The sequence below is a fragment of the Notothenia rossii genome (assembly GCF_949606895.1).
Source record: "Notothenia rossii genome assembly, chromosome: 11".
NCBI classification, from domain to species: Eukaryota; Metazoa; Chordata; class Actinopteri; order Perciformes; family Nototheniidae; genus Notothenia; species Notothenia rossii.
Genome location: NC_136910.1, coordinates 4377810 through 4398532, shown reverse-complemented (window position 1 = coordinate 4398532; position 20723 = coordinate 4377810). Strand labels below are relative to the sequence as shown.

The 20723-nt window shown below is 40.6% G+C and overlaps 1 protein-coding gene across 1 annotated transcript in view; it reads right to left on the bottom strand.

The window, feature by feature from the left end:
• Position 1: 1 nt before the first annotated feature.
• Positions 2–20723, bottom strand: part of antxr1c (ANTXR cell adhesion molecule 1c) — a gene marked incomplete at its 3' end in the record, with an annotated part of 59283 nt that continues 38561 nt past the window's right edge. Inside the window, exons 12-18 of the mRNA XM_079658446.1 lie at positions 19230–19308; positions 14448–14543; positions 14205–14243; positions 13919–14020; positions 13665–13832; positions 10408–10488; positions 2–142 (exon numbers count right to left, since the gene is read on the bottom strand). Coding sequence (XP_079514572.1) covers positions 2–142; positions 10408–10488; positions 13665–13832; positions 13919–14020; positions 14205–14243; positions 14448–14543; positions 19230–19308 — 706 coding nt within the window. The remainder of the gene's footprint in view (positions 143–10407; positions 10489–13664; positions 13833–13918; positions 14021–14204; positions 14244–14447; positions 14544–19229; positions 19309–20723) is intronic.

The following is a 20723-nucleotide window of genomic DNA, read 5'->3' as shown; positions in this document are numbered from 1 at the left end:
TGGAAGGAGGGCTGGCCACAGTGGGAGATGGCGTGGAGGAAACAGGGTGGTAATCAGGTGGAGGGGCGGAGGGTTTGTGGATCGGGGTGCGTGGGGCAGCCTTGGCCTCATCTTTCACTCTTGTGAAGTTGATGCATCGACCCTATAAGACGGAAAGGAAAGAGACGTGTTAGATTAAGGACAAGTTTGACTTCAAATCGTGACATGAGTTGGTTTTTATTCACTCTAGGAATGGGGACAGAATGTACACCGAACAAAAATATAAACGCAACACTTTTGTTTTTGCTCCCATTTTTCATGAGATGAACTCAAAGATCTAAAACATTTTCTAAATACACAAAATAACAATTTCTCTCAAATATTGTTCACAAATCTGAAAAATCTGTGATAGTGAGCACTTCTCCTTTGCCGAGATAATCCATCCCACCTCACAGGTGTGGCATATCAAGATGCTGATTAGACAGCATGATTATTGCACAGGTGTGCCTTAGGCTGGCCACAATAAAAGGCCACTCTGAAACGTGAAGTTTTGCTTTATACGCCTCCGAAATCCACTTTCACACGATCTCATATCGCTATTTGGACACCTGTGTCCTTGAGCCATAGAAAGTACAACAGTCATCAAAATATGGAAGTTAAAACTTAGTGTGAAAAGGAGTAGTTTCAACATAGTCTGCCAAATCAGCCCTGTGGCCTTGAAGCGCTTGAGGATAATAAAGCTCATTAGAGTATGCAGAGGAAACAGCAAAGATGAAGAAATGGTACAGTAGTGTTAGACAATGCTTTCAGAAGCATTTGGTTTTTAGCATATAAGGTAACACAAGAAATTGCCACAACAGAAGAGAGAAAGTCTTGCCTTTTTGATCTTGTATGTATGTTTTTAAGAAATTAGCCTTTGGAACCATAGCTACTCTTTTGGGACAACAGGCTTTTGGACAAATGGCCTGGAGTCCAATAGAATAATTTGGGTTAGGTTCTACACAAGAACAGATAGGGTTAAACTAGGGTTAGGGTTAACAAAAGAGAAGGTCATTCCTTTTACATCATTTCAGTATTTTTTGGAACAATGGCCACTTTTTTGCGTCTGTCAGACAAATGGCTTACGGTCCAAAGGCCAATTCGGACTATTGGGCTTTCAAAATAATGGGCATTGAGGGATACTTCTATCTGCCTATTGGTCCACAGCTTCAGCCCAAACAGTAATATTACATCAGGCTTTATGGTAACAAGGGTTAGGGTGTATGAGGCGAAGCAGTCACGTTGTAAAGTTTTAACAGTGTAACGTTGACTTATCAGACTGTAAAACAAATGAATTGGTTCCTTCAGAAATCACATTTCACTCCTGAGCTGCTCGTATAATATTACCCTAACCACAAGTTCACAGAGGTCTTTCTCACCATAGTAACCCTACCCAGCGTCGCAGTTACATGTGGTTTGCAGCCGGAGCGAAGTGAAGTAATGTTAATCCACTAATAGCCAGTGATTGGGGCCACAGGATCACGGCTTTACAGAGTGGAACATGAGGGACTTCACAAAGCTGTGTGGAATGAGAACAGCTATTTCCAACTTAAAGGGGACCTATCACGCTATATTTGAATAATATAGTGTAGGACCATACCTATATAAGGCATATTTATACTTTTTATTTTTCAAAACACCAAACAGATCATGCATTTTAGCCATTCCTCATTTCGCTCAATTTAACACAGTCTTTGCATCATGGGCTGATTCTGTGAGAACAGCACCATCTACAGGCCTGGCATATGTACTACAGCGTCTCCAGCGCTTTCCAACGGCAATGTCCGTGGCTGTCTCCTCCTGATTGGTGGAGTTGGCCCAATAGCCGTAGCGCCACTTCTGTGACGTCACAGAAGTGTTCAAATCTGGATCAGTCTGTATCAGATCCGTTGCAGCCCCTTTTTAAGAGATTTGGGTATGGAGGAAAATAGAGAGGGTTGTGTTTTCTGACACTTGGTGAGTTCCCTGGAACACCGGGGACACATGTTCATGTAGAAAAGACGTGCAAAAGTGCATTTTGCATGATAGGTCCCCTTTAAACATTATGTGCAAAGTATTTTCCCTGCGTTTTAAAAGAAAGGGTTTTTATTTACTGACATTTCTATGGAGAATATTCATGACAGGACCATATTTATGTTGATCTGCAATAGTGTACATTCTTAAAGAGATTAAGAGAGAAAATAATACCAGAATGAGTAAAAATCAAAATAAACCAAATAGGAATGAGACAGTTCTTCAATATCTCCCTCTACATCAACCATCCACTTTAGTCCTCTTCCATTTAACCAATCATCTCTACATGTACGATACACTCCTCTCTTGCCAACAGGCAACTTTTTGCACAAACCGGCCACACAGGAAAGTTATTGTATTTACACCAACTTGTAAATCATTTTCTGTGAACTCAAACAAAAGGTTGCAAAAAATGCCCTGAATTTAGCGACGACCACCACTTTCTGGTCTGTCGCCACTTATCCAGTCTGGCATTCCTAGACCTCGACAAAAAACCAAAAAGATGAGATTCTGTTCTTGCCTTCTTACCGAGGGAGAGATGTGCAGAGACTACATTCCTCTGAGCAACGTGCAGGAATTATGAGTGTTTTAGTTCAGTCTGGGTCTGACTAACGCTAGGCTAACTGGTTACATATTAACCCAGTGGTTTGATGCTTACCCTTTTGGTTTTCCAATCAACTACACTCCAACTATATAACCTGGGCAATTATTCACTGCATGATATCACTGTAGGAATAATACCGTTATTAAACTTTAGATTTCAAGCGATTATCTGGTTGTTAACTATTTTATCTTAGTATTTATTTAAATAAGTATGCACATTTATACTTTAACGTCTTGATGTTTACAAATATAACAATAAATCAACTATTTCTGATCCTGATTGTGATTATGCAAGCAAGTTACTCGAGAGGATTTTAGAAAAAGAACTTGAGTTTCGCTTAATGTCCATCGCTCTGTTAGCGCCCAGCTGCGGTTTAAACCCATGAACATTTTCCTGGATTAAAATAAACCACACACACTCGTTTTCTAACACTGACCTCCTCCACTGTCTACAGTCTTACCAAGGTCATAAAATTGTCTAGGCTTGGGCAAAGTGTATGTGTGTGTGTGTGTGTGTGTGTGTGTGTGTGTGTGTGTGTGTGTGTGTGTGTGTGTGTGTGTGAGAGAGAGAGAGAGAGAGACAGCGTTGGTGGAGACAGCCCTGGCAGTGGTCTGCTTTAGGTATTACCTCATGTCCTTTAGCCAGCTAAATGCTTCCCTCAGGAGCAATGTGCTTACAGTATGGGATGTGTGTGTGTGTGTGTGTGTGTGTGTGTGTGTGTGTGTGTGTGTGTGTGTGTGTGTGTGTGTGTGTGAGAGAGAGAGAAAAAAACTAGCTCTACCTCATACTGTACTCTGACGTCAGTGTAATGGATGTGGTTCTGATGACAAACACACACACACACACATTCAGAACGGCTTACTTGGTTTCAAATGTAGATAACTTCATCGTAACCCGGGTCTATCGCTGCTGAATTATGTGGTTATGGATGTATACACACACACACACACACACACACACACACACACACACACACACACACACACACACACACACACACACACACACACACACACACACACACACACACACACACACACACACACACACACACACACACACACACACACACACACACACACACACACACACACACACCAAACCATGGGCTTTATAACCCTCTCACACAAAACCACTGCAATCTATATGATACGGTACAGAGGCTCACAATACGAGGGGTTGTTGAGTTCATTGCTGACTAAAGAAACGATGATTTACGATGAGCCCGTCCGTGCCAGATTCTGGTATCTATGTGCGGGAGAATGAGCCACATGTGTGCGAGACGACGTCACCCCTGCAGCCTTTCAAAGTGATCCAGGGTAAAGTTTGGTTTCACTTCACACAGAACTTGACGCAGACGATACTCGCTGCAGTAATTGCAAAGCCAAATGAAAAGCAGGCCAGAAAACAGGCTTTGCTTCCTCTGAGTAACTCTGAGAAGAAGAGGGGATCGGTATTGGAGAAGAAACGGAGTTAGGGAGGGTTTTCTTTGTGAGTGTGGCGTTTAAATAATGTCAAAGTTGAAATTGAACATTTTGGACCAATTTTTTCTCACAGCTGTAATACATATTTTGTCATGACAGAGAGAGTTAAGTACCAAGAAAAGATACGTTGTGATTCAATGTATTTTTGATATAGCATGTTTTCTTAACTTTACTAACTATTTCTCAATAAATACATTTTCTATGTGAATTCTTTGTTAACTCCTATGAGAATTAAATACTTGATAATTAAGTATTTCCTCATTTTAAGAACAGTTTCAAGTGAATTTAAAGAGAACAAATGAATAGATATAAGACTAGCCAATACTGTCATAGAGAAAATATAGAAACAAATACCGTAATTTTCGGACTATAAGCCCCGCCTTTTTTCCCATTTTTCGACCCTGCGGCTTATATAACGGTGCGGCTAATCTATGGATTGTACAGCTAACGGCCACTAGGGGACCTCCTAAAGCTATGGATCTTACAGGTTACAGTCCAACACCTTTAACTCTATGTGCTCTATGGCCGGTCCGCGCCCCCCACCTTTAAGTGGCGGGCTCCAGCAGGAAAAGCTGGAGGCCGGAAAAGAGTGAGACAGGTAGCGCGCAAAAGTAAAAGTGGAACCGAGAGTGGTACGAGAGACAGAACGAGAGCAAGACAGACAGACATTACGAGAGCGAGACAGTTTGTCCCCGTACCACTGGTTGGAAACCACTGCTGTAGATCACTGCCGGTACGTGCGCTGGGAGCGCACCGTTTAAGTTTGAAAGTTGAAAAGTTTGTGTGTCTGAAACGCTATGTGATACAGTACAGTTTACACAGCACATGTTCTGTAGCTACTATTGCACTAAATGCTAACACTTGAATACGTTATGCAAATATGCAACTTGTTTGTTGAAATGTTAATAAATGGGAGCTTCCTCAAACAGCCATCTCTTTCCCGACAATCCCCTCTGTGCACGAACCCTTACATATGGTAATGAAACATTAAAACACCTGCGGCTTATAGTCCAGTGCGGCTTATATACGTACACATCATTCAATTTAGCTGCTGCGGCTTATATTCAGGTGCGCCTTATAGTCCGGAAATTACGGTAATCAAAAGACATTTTAAAGATGGTTTTGAACATATATATATATATACAGTTTGCCGGACCCTAATCAAGTGAATGTGAACATACCTAACCCTACTACTCACAAAGAGTACACAAACAGGAGGATATTTGAGTTTTAGTAAATTATATTCATCAGTAATCATTTAGTACAACTGTCTTTCTGCTGTCTCATGACTACACTGTACAGTAATGAAGCAAAGGCGATGAAAAATGAAGAAATCCAGATCCAGATTGGTCCAAACCGATGAAGAGTCCAGAATGAACTCATGTAAACCTGAATGTTGCAGGAAACGTAACCAAAAATAGTTTTGTCAGGTAAAACTTGGAAATGAAAGAGGTTTCCATTCTTTATTCCTGAAATAAAACATTACGCTAAAGTGGAAATGAGCCGGCCTGCTGGATCGTTACAAACCACAGAATGACTCGAGGAGGAGACGGTGGAAAAGAGAGTCTCGATTAGAAAGAAATCATTGCGTCATGCAGAACGCAGCGAGCGCTAAAAGCTTAACTGGGTAACAGAAATGTGTTGACTAAGGAAATCAAATCCTCTTTTTTTATCAGACTGCCAGTTTGCTTTGGGGAAGATGTAATGGTAACTGTCTGATTCGTCCCAGGCCAAAGCAAATCCTGTCTCCGGTGCCAAGGAAACACTCTTAAATGTGGAATTCCCGTTAAAGACGGTCATTGGACATGTTCGGCTAATAAGGCAGGATTTTAACTAGCGCTTTGGAACGGCCTTCATCAGCGGGAGAGTCAAGGAGAGTACGGATAAAAAAGGGTGGAGAACATATTGAGAGAGGGCAGGAAAAGAGAAGGAGAAGAAGAGTGAAGGAAGAAGGCAGATTGGTTTTGTTGCAGACTAAGAGATTAGACAGGGTTGCCAACTCTCTCTGACACACGCTCTCACTCTCAATCACGCTCTCACGCTAACCAAACTATTCTCACGCCAAAAACAAGATGAACCGGCCATCGTTTTTGGTTGGTTATTTACAATGTTGAGTTGACAGCTGCTCAAGCTGTCGATCCGCCCCCACCACTCTTAACAACGTTAACAAACAGACAGCAGAGCAGTGGGAGCCGGTTGGTCAATCCCCGACCCGTATTGTGCATGCGCAGATCTAAGATCCAGTTGAAATGATAAAAATTAAAAGTTTGCTGCTTATTGTTCTACTCGGTCAAAATAGAGTCAAAGAGTATATGAGAGTGAGAGTGTGTTAATTAATATATTAGGCAGTTTGGAGTAAGTCTGTAGATTTGTTTGTGTGTGTGTGTTTCATGTATAGGCTTCTCACGATAATTAATTTTGTTGGATACATTTTCCCCGGAAATGATTGCGATAAACGATAATCTTGTCGGCACCGTTGTATGACCATTTTAGACCACTGACATAATGATAATATATAATAATAATTCAAGTACATCCTTTCAAACTGCTAGTCACATCGAGTTCATTTTTATTTATCGTACGATAAGTCAATTCATTGCTTATCGCGACAGGCCTATGCACACAATAAAACAGTGGAAACAACATGTGTTTGACTTTCATTCGTGAATGAAACGTTGTGCCCTTTATAGTCTGTGTCCAATATTGTGTATTTGTATATATCCTATATATATGCTAAAGTCACGCTGCTGACACGATAGCAGTCATTTAGTGCATATGTGTAATTAAACCCATGACATCAAAATCTCACTCCAGCCAGGTACCAAAGTTGACAACCCTGGATTAGATCTTTGTTAGCAGCTCTGTAAGGCTAAACATGCTACATGCTAACTAGCTCAACATGCTAATATGCTCGCAATGACGTACAATGTTTACCACTGTCCTTTTTTAGCGTCAAAATGCCAATGCAACATTTTACTATAAACTAGCTGCTAATGTTTATAGAAGCAATCAGCTAACAGTGGGTCATATTCCTTATTATGAGCAGATCATGTGTGTTTCTTTGTGTTTGTCTGAAGCTAATCTCGCTAACTACAGCATCATTCCGCCTTATATATTTGCTATGACTGTAAACTCCATTACTTCTACTGGTTGTAGGGATTCACAAAGCTTTTTTGTATTCACTGTTTTATATGTACTGTATTTCACTGCGAACAACTAGGCTAAAGAACTAGCGCTACCTCGTCTGTTGTAGGCCACATTTCAGCCTTTTACTTTACGTAGCTTAGCAACCTACATCCATTGATACGTTTGGTCTCATTTTGAGCTGTAGAATAAGCAGATTAATAATATAACAAATACATTATGATCCCCTAAAGCTAGGTACGATACAAAGTGGATTAATCCTTGTTTTGGTCATCTTCACCTCCCTTCAACCTTTCTTTGTTTTGGGGTAAGAGGTAGACTGTAGGATGTGATTTCCACTGGGTGACCTTTTTGGTTTTATTAAGTATCGCTGAGTTACAAAGTGCCAATCAGGATTAGTGGAATGAGAAACGATAAAATATCACCCGAAGGCGTTAAACATTAAAACTTTTCCTGAATGCATCGGAGGAATTGAAAACATCCCTAGAGAGCTTTCTGTACTCGTTGAACTCCCCATCATCTTATCTGGAGCTTTATTAAAACAAAGGCTCCAGACATTCAAACTGAAACCATGTGGCTGATATGAGAAGAGGCTTTTTTACTATCTCTCCCTCACACACGAACACATCAGAAAAGCCTCCTATCGAGCGGCGAGGATGTGTCCGGCTGCGAGCTGCGGTTCTGCTTTTTATCAGATTTTATGGCGCTTAATGTGAAGCAGGTGTGAGCGAGCGTAGGTGGAGGAGAGCCAGAGGAGGTGTGAGCCAGCAGAGGAGCTCCAGGGGAGAGAGAGGGAGAGAGAGAGGGAGGGAGGGATGAGTAATGCATACAGATGAGTGAAGACTTCCAGACCTTCAAAACTCAGCTGGTTTTGAAACATAAAGTAGTTTTTTAGACTTTCTTTTCCTTCTGAGATAGATATCTTTATCCAAGGACGTAGTTTCATGACCAACTACATTAGTGAACTCCCCAGAGTTACTTTCAAAGCCAAGGAGAATTCATACAACATTATTTTACGAGGTTACAGACCACTTAAAAGTAGGGATGCTCCGATCGCTCATTTTGGGGCCGATCGCCGGAATCAGTATCGGCCGATACCGATGGAGTGGGCGGGGCCTAAGGGGACCTTCCATTTAAAGTGATGTTTAAAACTCAGTTAATGCTCATTCTCTGGAGCTTCCACAAACAACAACGACAACAACATCATTATTACATTCAATGAAGACATTATTCAAGTTTACATGAACTTTGGAGAATAACACGGGAGAAAGGAGCGGAATCTCTCTCTCTCTCTCTCTCTCTCTCTCTCTCTTCCTCTCTCTCTCTCTCTCTTCCTCTCTCTCTCTCCCTCCCTCTCTCTCTCTCTCTCCCTCTCTCTCTTCCTCTCTCTCTCTCTCTCTCTCTCTCTCTCTCTCTCTCTCTCTTCCTCTCTCTCAATTCAATTCAAAGGGGCTTTATTGGCATGAAAGTTAAATTAAACAATGTTGCCAAAGCATCACAAGTAATCCTCTCTCTCTCTCTTCCTTCCTCTCTCTCTCTCTCTCTCTCTCTCTCTCTCTCTCTCTCTCTCTCTCTCTCTCTCTCTCTCTCTCTCTCTCTCTCTCTCTCTCTCTCTCTCTCTCTCTCTCTCTCTCTCTCTCTCTCTCTCTCTCTCTCTCTCTCTCTCTCTCTCTCTCTCTCTCTCTCTCTCTCTCTCTCTCGTTATGTGATCGGAGTATCCCTACCTAAAAGTAACAAAACCCTTTAGGATACTGAACAAGAGCTAAACACTGTTATCTTAGATCGAGTCTTTGCATTGGCTTTTGGCTAATTTAATAAATAAAGTATTCTGATTCTTTTTAAAGAGTATATCTATTTACTTTTATGATACCTTTATTATGTTTTGCGGGTTCATCCCATCCTTGAAAGTGCAATATATTACCCTACGTTTTGCACAAAAGTCCACTTGAACTCAAGGATGAACTGATTGCTTTTTTGGGGTCAAAGGTCGAGCGTCAAGGTCACTGTGACGTCAAGTGAGTCCCATTCTCGTCAGCACAAAATCTAATGTAACACTTTTTATCCAATTTAGTAGAAACGCCCGACAATGTGACTGCACAAAATACGATTTGGGCCAAGACTGTCTATGCTTTTTATGACAGAAACTGAATGGTTGGCAGAGGCTTACAAACATGAGGCAGTAATTGTAGTTGATTCAAGTTTACCAGCAATTCAACACGATGCGTTTTACGACCGCTGTATTCTTTTGTGTTCATCTGTTGTAACTTTGTTCAAACTGCCCTCTTGGCCAGGTCGCTCTTGAAAAAGAGATTTTAATCTCAATGGGACTTTTACCTAGTTAAATAAAGGATATATATACACAATCTCAAGAAGTAGCGATGGGAACGATTTATCGAATATTCGAAATTATTCAGGTATTCGAATATGAGAATATGAGTTATGAATGTTTGTATTGCAATCTTTTTTTTTGGGTGGGGTGCCTAAGTTGATTACATATGATCAAATGGAATAATTCAATGTATACGACAGTGCCATAGCTAAGTGTGTTAGGTCTAAAGGTGTGTTTTGCTCCGCTCACCGGTCCCTCACAGCGGGCAGAGCTGCAGGTGTTGATCTCTCTCTCTCGCGTCCGGTTATACTTCACTCACGTTTATGTCCAACTCCATCAGAAAACCAAGTTGTGTTTTAAGCATGAAAGCTGTAGGCCTATAGCTGTCAACTGTTCAAACTGTGATCACCAGTTCAATACATTTGACGAATTCGACTTGGTTTCTATACTTATTTGAACATGTATTTATTTACTTTTCAAAAATAATCTTTTTTTTTTTGTAAAAAATGTTTCCCACATTTACATTTTTTTTTTTTTTATAGGTTATGTTCATTTTGGTTAATCGGTTAACCGTTTTTTGGGGGGGTCGAATATTCGAATATACATTTGCCTTCAAATTCCCATCCCTATCAAAAAGGAAAAATACATGAAATGACAGATGAATGAAAGGTGAAGAAAGTTAAAGGATGAGATGCAGCTACGGGTCATTACAGCTATCAACCACTGCAAAAAGGACTAACTTGAAGCAGAAGGTGATAACATAAAGGTTAGGGTTAGGGGATCCTAATAAAAAGTCTAAAAGGTGAACTACTCACATGGTCCCCGGGCTGAGGTCTCATCAAGGACACCTGGTCGTATCCGCGGCGAAACAGCGACAAGATAGCATCCAGTTTCCCCTGAAGAAGAGGGCGGAGAGGTTAAACATCTGGACACAAACACCCCCATCCGTTATTTAATCAATGTCTATTAATACTGTTTCTCCTGGATCAGCAGACAGTCGGTCTGTGGCTGCTTTAATGCCAGAGAGCAGGTTTTTAATCCCAAACAAACACTACAGCTGCTGATTCTTCTGATTGGCTGCTTCCTCTCTGGTTGGAGCTCAGCTGATGAGTCACTGCACAATGTTTTGGTTCATGTCTGCTGACACGGAGAGTTTGAATTGTTTGAAGTGGGGTAATGTGAGGCTCTTATCCATAGCCAGGGTATTAACTACACAAGAACGAAACAGACAGGAATACCAACACTAAAAGGTACTGCTTTGGATGGAAGAGCTGTTTTTAGACATTAAGAAAATCGATTTAATTGCACCCTTTATTTGGAATATCTTTACGCCTTTACCATGCCGTCAATCGGCCTTTTTAGACGGGGAACTGACAGTAATTTTTACCTTGGAGTAACTGGTATACTGTGGCTTTGATCTGCTTATTTATTTGTGTTGTTGTGTGACTTTGGTGTTTGTTTTTAAGATAGAACAGGTTGGCACGCGTACTATGCATCACAGGTACAGTTCACAAAGCATGTAAGAGCTCAGACAACAAGTGAGATATGTATCCCCCTTTTCCTTTTGGAGTTGTTTCTCTATTGAGCCAGTAGAGTGGATTGTGACACATTCTCCTCTCTTACATAGGATGTCTTCTATGTATTCAATTAGACCCCAACGATCGGACTCCTGAGCCTCAACGGCCACTTCTTGAGAGGAAGGAAGTCAATATTTTAAACCAGCCACAACCCATTAAAGGATCTTCAACACAGTCACTCGTCAGTGTGTGAATTCTCCTTTCCCTACACTGACTGGGATGTATTAGCCCTGTAGTAAACTATGAATCACTTCAGTGCTTTTCTGTAGTCCTGCCTGTGTCATATTTGAAATACAGCTGTGAGGTAGCGGTGTGCTAAGCTACTGTCAGTGATGGCAAAAGTGCACTCATCCTTTACTCAAGAAGAAGTACAGATACTCGTGTTTAAAAATACTCTGGTGAAAGTAGAAGTACTGAATAAACTTCTTTACTCAAGTCAAAGTAAAGAGGCTTTGAAATGTCCTTCAGTAAAAAGTACCCATAACTAGCAGCTGTTTTAAAGAGTACCTGACCTCCCTTTATATTAATAGAACAATAATGTCATTGTTAGCTAATGAATGTTTCCATGGTGACCAACGGAAACATGACAACGTTTTCATTGGTCCCTCTTCTTTAGAGAAGACCAGGAAATGATGGATACACGGATCGTGTTCAAATCAATAGGCACGCAATGACTCTAAATAATAATGATCACGCCACCAAACACACATTCAGACTAAAGGAACCAGCCTGTTTGGAAAATGAGAGAAGTAGAAAGTACAGGTATTTGGGTTCAAAATGTGAGAAGTAGAAAGTACAGGTATTTGTGTTCAACATGTGAGAAGTAGAAAGTACAGGTATTTGAGTTCAACATGTAAGAAGTAGAAAGTACAGGTATTTGTGTTCAACATGTAAGAAGTAGAAAGTACAGGTATTTGAGTTCAACATGTAAGAAGTAGAAAGTACAGGTATTTGTGTTCAACATGTAAGAAGTAGAAAGTACAGGTATTTGTGTTCAACATGTAAGAAGTAGAAAGTACAGGTATTTGAGTTCAACATGTAAGAAGTAGAAAGTACAGGTATTTGTGTTCAACATGTAAGAAGTAGAAAGTACAGGTATTTGAGTTCAACATGTAAGAAGTAGAAAGTACAGGTATTTGTGTTCAACATGTAAGAAGTAGAAAGTACAGGTATTTGTGTTCAACATGTAAGAAGTAGAAAGTACAGGTATTTGTGTTCAACATGTAAGAAGTAGAAAGTACAGGTATTTGAGTTCAACATGTAAGAAGTAGAAAGTACAGGTATTTGTGTTCAACATGTAAGAAGTAGAAAGTTAAGGTATTTGTGTTCAACATGTTAGAAGTCAAAGTAAAAAGTGGTCAGAAAAATAAGTAGTGGAGTAAAGTACTGACACCAGAAAAATGTATTTAAGTACAGAAACAAAGTATTTGTACTCCACTACTTCTCACCTCCGGCTACTGCATGAAGGGCCAGTGTTTCCATACAGAGCTCTATTGCAGTTAGTGATTACTGACGCCAGCTCTAATAAAGCCTCTCTGTCTGCATGTTGTATTACTCTGGCTCTGTGTGCACACTGATAGCTGGAGAAAGTTCGTGCTTATGCGACTAATGCTTCAGAAATATGTCCAGAACAGGCTTCATCCCTCCCTGCTGTCTAGTGAAAACTCTGGTGGTGCTTTTCATGTTTTGACTTCAGTTGAAGGGGTGTGCTGTGGGTTGAGAATACTTTGCCGCCCCACAGTTATTTGTAACTCAGTGGGGAAAAGCTTACAAAATGCACAGTGGTTAAACTGTAAACACGGCAGATTCTTACATTCCTGAAAGCTGACATTTTGTTACAGGATTCAATGAGATGTAGCTTCTCTGCAGAAATACATCTGAATTTTTCTCACATTGTTGGAGGAGAAGAAGAAGAAGTGCCATGCAAGATATCCAGATAGTTCAAAACTGGTTTAAAGAAATAGCATCTTGTATATTACTGGAAAGACTCACTTACATAAGGAAAGGAAGAAAAAAGGAGAATTTGTAAAAGTGTGAAACATCTTACTTAAATTCCTTGAATGCCAAAGTACATAGGGACTTTAAAAATGGTTGGAAAATGATTAATTAATTAATATTTCCTTTTTTTGTAACTTTGTTTGTTCCTTAGTCAAGTACAGTATGTGAAGTAAGTGATATTTTCTTCACCTTATCACTGACTCCCTGTTTCATACTCCTTGTTAGGTGTGTGTGTGTTTGTACTACTGGTAATTATATACAAACTAACCCAATGAATCCCCTTCCCATACTTTACATTACTCTTGCAATATTGTCTGTATTTTGGATTTTTGAGAGCCTCCAGTTCACGGAATAAAATCAATCAACGTTTGTATATTACTGTGTGTTCTCCGTGTGTGTGTTTCTTTCCTTGTCACATTGTCTCATCCACTCCTTGTTTCCGTATATGTCAAAACTCAATAAAGATATTGTTTGAATAAAAGAGTGTGTGTGTTTACCCGGATGGGCGAGTACCACTTCCTGTCCTGAGGCGCCTTCTTGTTGTGAGGTTTCTTCGGTTTGGGTTCGTACGGCTCGTACTCTTGCTCCGGCATCTTCACCACGGCGTTCTTCGGCTTCTCCAGCTTAGCCCCCTCCTCGGTGGAGCCCTTCCCTCCCCAACGCACCTGCAGGCAGAAGACATTACGTTAATATAATTCAAAAATTGAAGCAGTGAGAGCCACCAAAAGGATTTTAATTGTCAGCTTGTCACCTCCATCCTCTTGATCCCTCCGATTCCTCTCCCTCCGTAATAAGAGGCGTCCACAGTCGGCCATTTCTTCTTGGGCATGCCGTCTTCATCATCTGAACTCTCCTGAAACACAAATTATTACATTTAGTCAAAGTCAACTTAATTGTCAATCTTTCAGTTTGTGTGTACAGACAGACGAAATGCCGTTTCTCACAATTTACATTTTTAATTTAACGGCCAATGTACAGGCACAAGTAGTGGGTTTTTCAGTTGCAGTGTGTGTGTGTGTGTGTGTGTGTTGACTCACAGGCTCCGGAGGAGGTGGAGGAGGAGGTCCTTTGATCACCTGAGGAACAATAAGAGATTGCTTAGCTTCTCACAGACACGTTAATCTCACCTCAGAGGACCTCTTTAAGGTTTTTTAATGATTTCTTTAAAAGGCCCCCCAAAGTGCTTTTGAGTTTAGACAAAGCCCTTTGAAGCTCGGGATCATTTAAGTGTTTTGCTTTTTAAATTGCACCACTTCCTGGATGAAGTTTACGTTACTCACCACGGTGCAGCACAGAGGCCAGAACCACCACATGAAGAGCAGGGCGAGCAGCAGGAAGAGAACCAGCAGCGTGACCAGGAGGATGGTGCCGTCAAACTGTGAACACACACAACATCAGAACACACACTAACACACACAACATCAGAACACACACTAACACACACAACATCAGAACACACACTAACACACACCAACACACACAACATCAGAACACACACTAACACACACAAACACACACAAACACACACAACATCAGAACACACACTAACACACACAAACACACACAAACACACACAACATCAGAACACACACTAACACACACAACATCAGAACACACACTAACACACACAACATCAGAACACACACTAACACACACAACATCAGAACACACACTAACACACACAACATCAGAACACACACGAACACACACGACATCAGAACACACACTAACACACACTAACATACACAACATCAGAACACACACTAACACACACAACATCTGAACACACACTAACACACACAACATCAGAACACACACGAACACACACGACATCAGAACACACACTAACACACACTAACACACACAACATCAGAACACACACTATCACACACTAACACACACAACATCAGAACACACACTAACACACACAACATCAGAACACACACTAACACACACTAACACACACGACATCAGAACACACACTAACACACACTAACACACACAACATCAGAACACACACTAACACACACTAACACACACAACATCAGAACACACACGAACACACACGACATCAGAACACACACTAACACACACTAACACACACAACATCAGAACACACACTAACACACACAACATCAGAACACACACTAACACACACTAACACACACAACATCTGAACACACACTAACACACACAACATCAGAACACACACTAACACACACTAACACACACAACATCTGAACACACACTAACACACACAACATCAGAACACACACTAACACACACTAACACACACAACATCTGAACACACACTAACACACACAACATCAGAACACACACTAACACACACTAACACACACAACATCAGAACACACACTAACACACACTAACACACACAACATCAGAACACACACTAACACACACAACATCAGAACACACACTAACACACACTAACACACACGACATCAGAACACACACTAACACACACTAACACACACAACATCAGAACACACACTAACACACACTAACACACACAACATCAGAACACACACGAACACACACGACATCAGAACACACACTAACACACACTAACACACACAACATCAGAACACACACTAACACACACAACATCAGAACACACACTAACACACACTAACACACACAACATCTGAACACACACTAACACACACAACATCAGAACACACACTAACACACACTAACACACACAACATCTGAACACACACTAACACACACAACATCAGAACACACACTAACACACACTAACACACACAACATCAGAACACACACTAACACACACTAACACACACAACATCAGAACACACACTAACACACACGACATCAGAACACACACTAACACACACTAACACACACAACATCAGAACACACACTAACACACACTAACACACACAACATCTGAACACACACTAACACACACAACATCAGAACACACACTAACACACACTAACACACACAACATCTGAACACACACTAACACACACAACATCAGAACACACACTAACACACACTAACACACACAACATCAGAACACACACTAACACACACTAACACACACAACATCAGAACACACACTAACACACACAACATCAGAACACACACTAACACACACTAACACACACAACATCTGAACACACACTAACACACACAACATCTGAACACACACTAACACACACTAACACACACAACATCAGAACACACACTAACACACACAACATCAGAACACACACTAACACACACAACATCAGAACACACACTAACACACACTAACACACACAACATCTGAACACACACTAACACACACAACATCAGAACACACACTAACACACACAACATCAGAACACACACAAACACACACTAACACACACCACATCAGAACACACACTAACACACACAACATCAGAACACACACTAACACACACTAACACACACAACATCAGAACACACACTAACACACACAACATCAGAACACACACAAACACACACGACATCAGAACACACACTAACACACACAACATCAGAACACACAGAAACACACACAACATCAGAACACACACTAACACACACTAACACACACGACATCAGAACACACACTAACACACAACATCAGAACACACACTAACACACACAACATCAGAACACACACAACACCAGAACACACACTAACACACACAACATCAGAACACACACTAACACACACAACATCAGAACACACACTAACACACACAACATCAGAACACACACGAACACACACAACATCAGAACACACACTAACACACACAACATCAGAACACACACGAACACACACAACACCAGAACACACACTAACACACACAACATCAGAACACACACTAACACACACAACATCAGGGAAAAAATCAAATCTGAGGCATTTACAAAATTGAATATCTGAATTGGCCTATGATTCTAAATTAATGCATCTCTAGTTTGAACAAATGTAGTAGGAGAGAAAGGAGAATATATTGTAAAAGTAAACATAGTAGAAAAACAATAACCTCAACAGTAGGAGAAGTAGCATTAGAAATAAAAATAGTAGCAGTAGTATTAGACACAGAGGATGTTGTTTATCAGATCCAGCGACATATTCTTTGTCACTTCAGCCGATAAATGTTTTAATTTTTCTCGATGACAGTATTTGTGTAAACTGTGTGATCCTCCTGAATGAATCCACCTCTGCTTAAACCAGACAAGCGCCAGTGGGCCCAACATGGTTCCCATTACATCCCACAGATCACATGTGGTTACACTCTCCCCTATCTGTCTTGTGGGCAAAGATACGGAGAGAGGGGGGAGATTCAGGGTCCGTGGTGAAGAGTCACTGCTCTTCATTCTCAGAAATTCCCCAATCAGCAAGTTTTCTGAATCTTTTAGACTGAATTTATAGAGTAATGGTTCAGCAAACCGCTCACAGCGACCACATCTGCGTCCCGTCACTGCTGCACGTACAACGCATGTTTTTCTAATGCTATATGTGCACATTTTGTGGGTTAACTACAAAGGATAGATCTGCTTTAAATGGCACTTTGGGGGGGTTTGCAGCCGGCATACCCATCATTTACTGTCATGCCTCCCTAAGGACTTCAGCCTATATGGTTTGGTTTAGTGGCAGCGAATTGCAATGGTATGTCTGATTGAGCTCTGTATATCATGAACCACAACACAGTGTTTAATGGACAGTTATGGACAGAGAGAGAACATCTACAAAGAGTTTTATTTTTTCTGCTGGGTGTCAATCTGCTCTCCATATGTTCCAACATATGTGTTTTATCTCGATAGATTTATTTAAATTGTCTTAAATGACAGACGATTCAATCTTGGTTTTGAGGAAGGGATGCTCCACACTGCTTCACACCGACATATACATAAGAGCACATGTGTCAAACTCAAGGCCCGGGGGCCAAATCAGGCCCGTGGTGGACTTAATTTCGGCCCACAGGATAATTTCGAATTACTATTAGATCTGGCCCGCCGGTATATTGCACCTTCAGAAATGAATGAACTGATTATTTAATGTTTAATGTTGTTTTTATAGGTAATCATTTAAGCTTTGTTAGTTCCAGGTTTAATATGTGCAATAAGTTCATTTCAATAAGTTCTGCAATAAACAATGAACCAGTCCGGCCCTCGACTAGTACCCATTTTTTTATTTTGGCCCACTGTGTATTTGAGTTTGACACCCCTGCATAAGAGTATCTCTAACTAAGCAACTCAATGATGTGGAAAAGTGTTGATTACGGGGGGCTAAAAAAGGCCTAAAAAGTTTTTATTAGGAGAAACGAGCTGCAGTTTCTGAAAAAAACCCACAAATGTGCCAAAACCAAGCAAATGAAGAAACATCTTCACCAGCTTCACGAAACATATGCAGAGTTTAATAAAAGCGATGCATAAACAAACAGCGCAAATAAAAACGCTGCAGGTTTTCATGTGTTTGTCTTTTGCTGGAAAGGCACATAAAAACATTTGTCAGAAAAATGTATTTTTACAGTACACTGTACTTTACGGAAGACGATTAGGGCCACATTATTATTATTTTTGGGAGGATTTGAAAAAAATATGTTTTTTGACTTTTTTCTCAGAATTCTGACTTTTTTCTGAGAATTCTGACTTTTTTCTTAGAATTCTGACTTTTTTCTCAGAACAAAAAAAAAATCAGACCATCACTAATCAGACTTCTCAGAAAAAAGTCAGAATTCTGAGATTAAAGTCAGAATTAAAAAAAAAAAGTTTTGTTCTGAGAAAAAATTCTGACTTTTTTCTCAGAACAAAACTTGTGGCCCTAATCCTCTTCCGTAGTACTTTACTCACGCTCCTTTTTCATAATTATTTTTCACGCATTATTGAACTTAAATGCATCTCCAATGGAAAGTGAAAAATAACCATCTGTTTTAGATATCCGATATTTTTGAGTTTTGATTTACACTTGTGCAATTCTCCTTAACCACACGTTGAAGGACAGTAAATCTATATTACTAATGTACGTTGAATACATAAGAGCTTCCACTTACACACTCTGTGGTGGTGATGTGCACGTTGCTGCTGATGAAGGACAGCCCGTCGTTCATGCTCACTTGCAGATAAATCACCCTGAAAGAAAACACATGCAAAGTCAGAAGTGTTTCTCCACGTTGGGATGCAACAACAAGCATGTTCGCAGACGTTTATTTAGACTGAGGCACTTCCTGCTCAGGTTTGTTTGACTAGAGTGATGTAGTTTGAACTCGGGTTCACTTTGTATCACGTCACTGAAACTGTGAGGTAGTTTGTTGCATGTGAAAATGTAATTTGAACCAACAGGAAAGACCCGAGGGACTGAGTAGAGAGGTCTGCACAAACATCTCTCAACTGGCAAAAGAAAATTCAAAACGTCCCCCGATAAATTATCTACTTGTGATGACTCGAGTGGCTTTTGTTTACGAGCGTCGTTTCGCTTGTAAGTGAGCAATCTGAGCCCAAATGAACCAAACACAATCGTTGTTTCCACTGTGGTTAAAACCCCAGAGGAGGACAACAAAGTGAAGGTGTGATGGTGTGAATCACTCAGACACACGGCAGGCACCACGGCCAAAGTGGGATGGACGCACTTCTATAATAAAATGAAAGTGGAAAAATATGTTGTTTTTTTATGGTTCTGGGCAACTTGTGTGTTTTTCCAATTCTCTGTGCTAATCAACCAGGAATGTGAACAATCCATGCCACTCTCCCCAGTCTCTACTTAGAGCTGTAAATAATCTTTCTTTATCTAAGGTAAATTAAATCAAAGTATAACTTATTCTCCTCTCGTCTTTAAAGAGTCCTCTCCTGTTGATGTTCAGGTGTATATCAGTATGTAATGTCTCTACTTTAAAGAGTCCTCTCCTGCTGATGTTCAGGTGTATATCAGTATGTAGTGTCTCTACTTTAAAGAGTCCTCTCCTGCTGATGTTCAGGTGTATATCAGTATGTAGTGTCTCTACTTTAAAGAGTCCTCTCCTGCTGATGTTCAGGTGTATATCAGTATGTAGTGTCTCTACTTTAAAGAGTCCTCTCCTGCTGATGTCCAGGTGTATATCAGTATGTAGTGTCTCTACTTTAAAGAGTCCTCTCCTGCTGATGTTCAGGTGTATATCAGTATGTAGTGTCTCTACTTTAAAGAGTCCTCTCCTGCTGATGTTCAGGTGTATATCAGTGTGTAGTGTCTCTACTTTAAAGAGTCCTCTAATGCAGATGTTCAGGTGTATGTCAGTATGTAGTGTCTCTACTTTAAAGAGTCCTCTCTTGCTGATGTTCAGGTGTATATCAGTATGTAGTGTCTCTACTTTAAAGAGTCCTCTCCTGCTGATGTCCAGGTGTATATCAGTATGTAGTGTCTCTACTTTAAAGAGTCCTCTCCTGCTGATGTCCAGGTGTATATCAGTATGTAGTGTCTCTACTTTAAAGAGTCCTCTCCTGCTGATGTTCAGGTGTATATCAGTATGTAGTGCCTCTACTTTAAAGAGTCCTCTCCTGCTGATGTTCAGGTG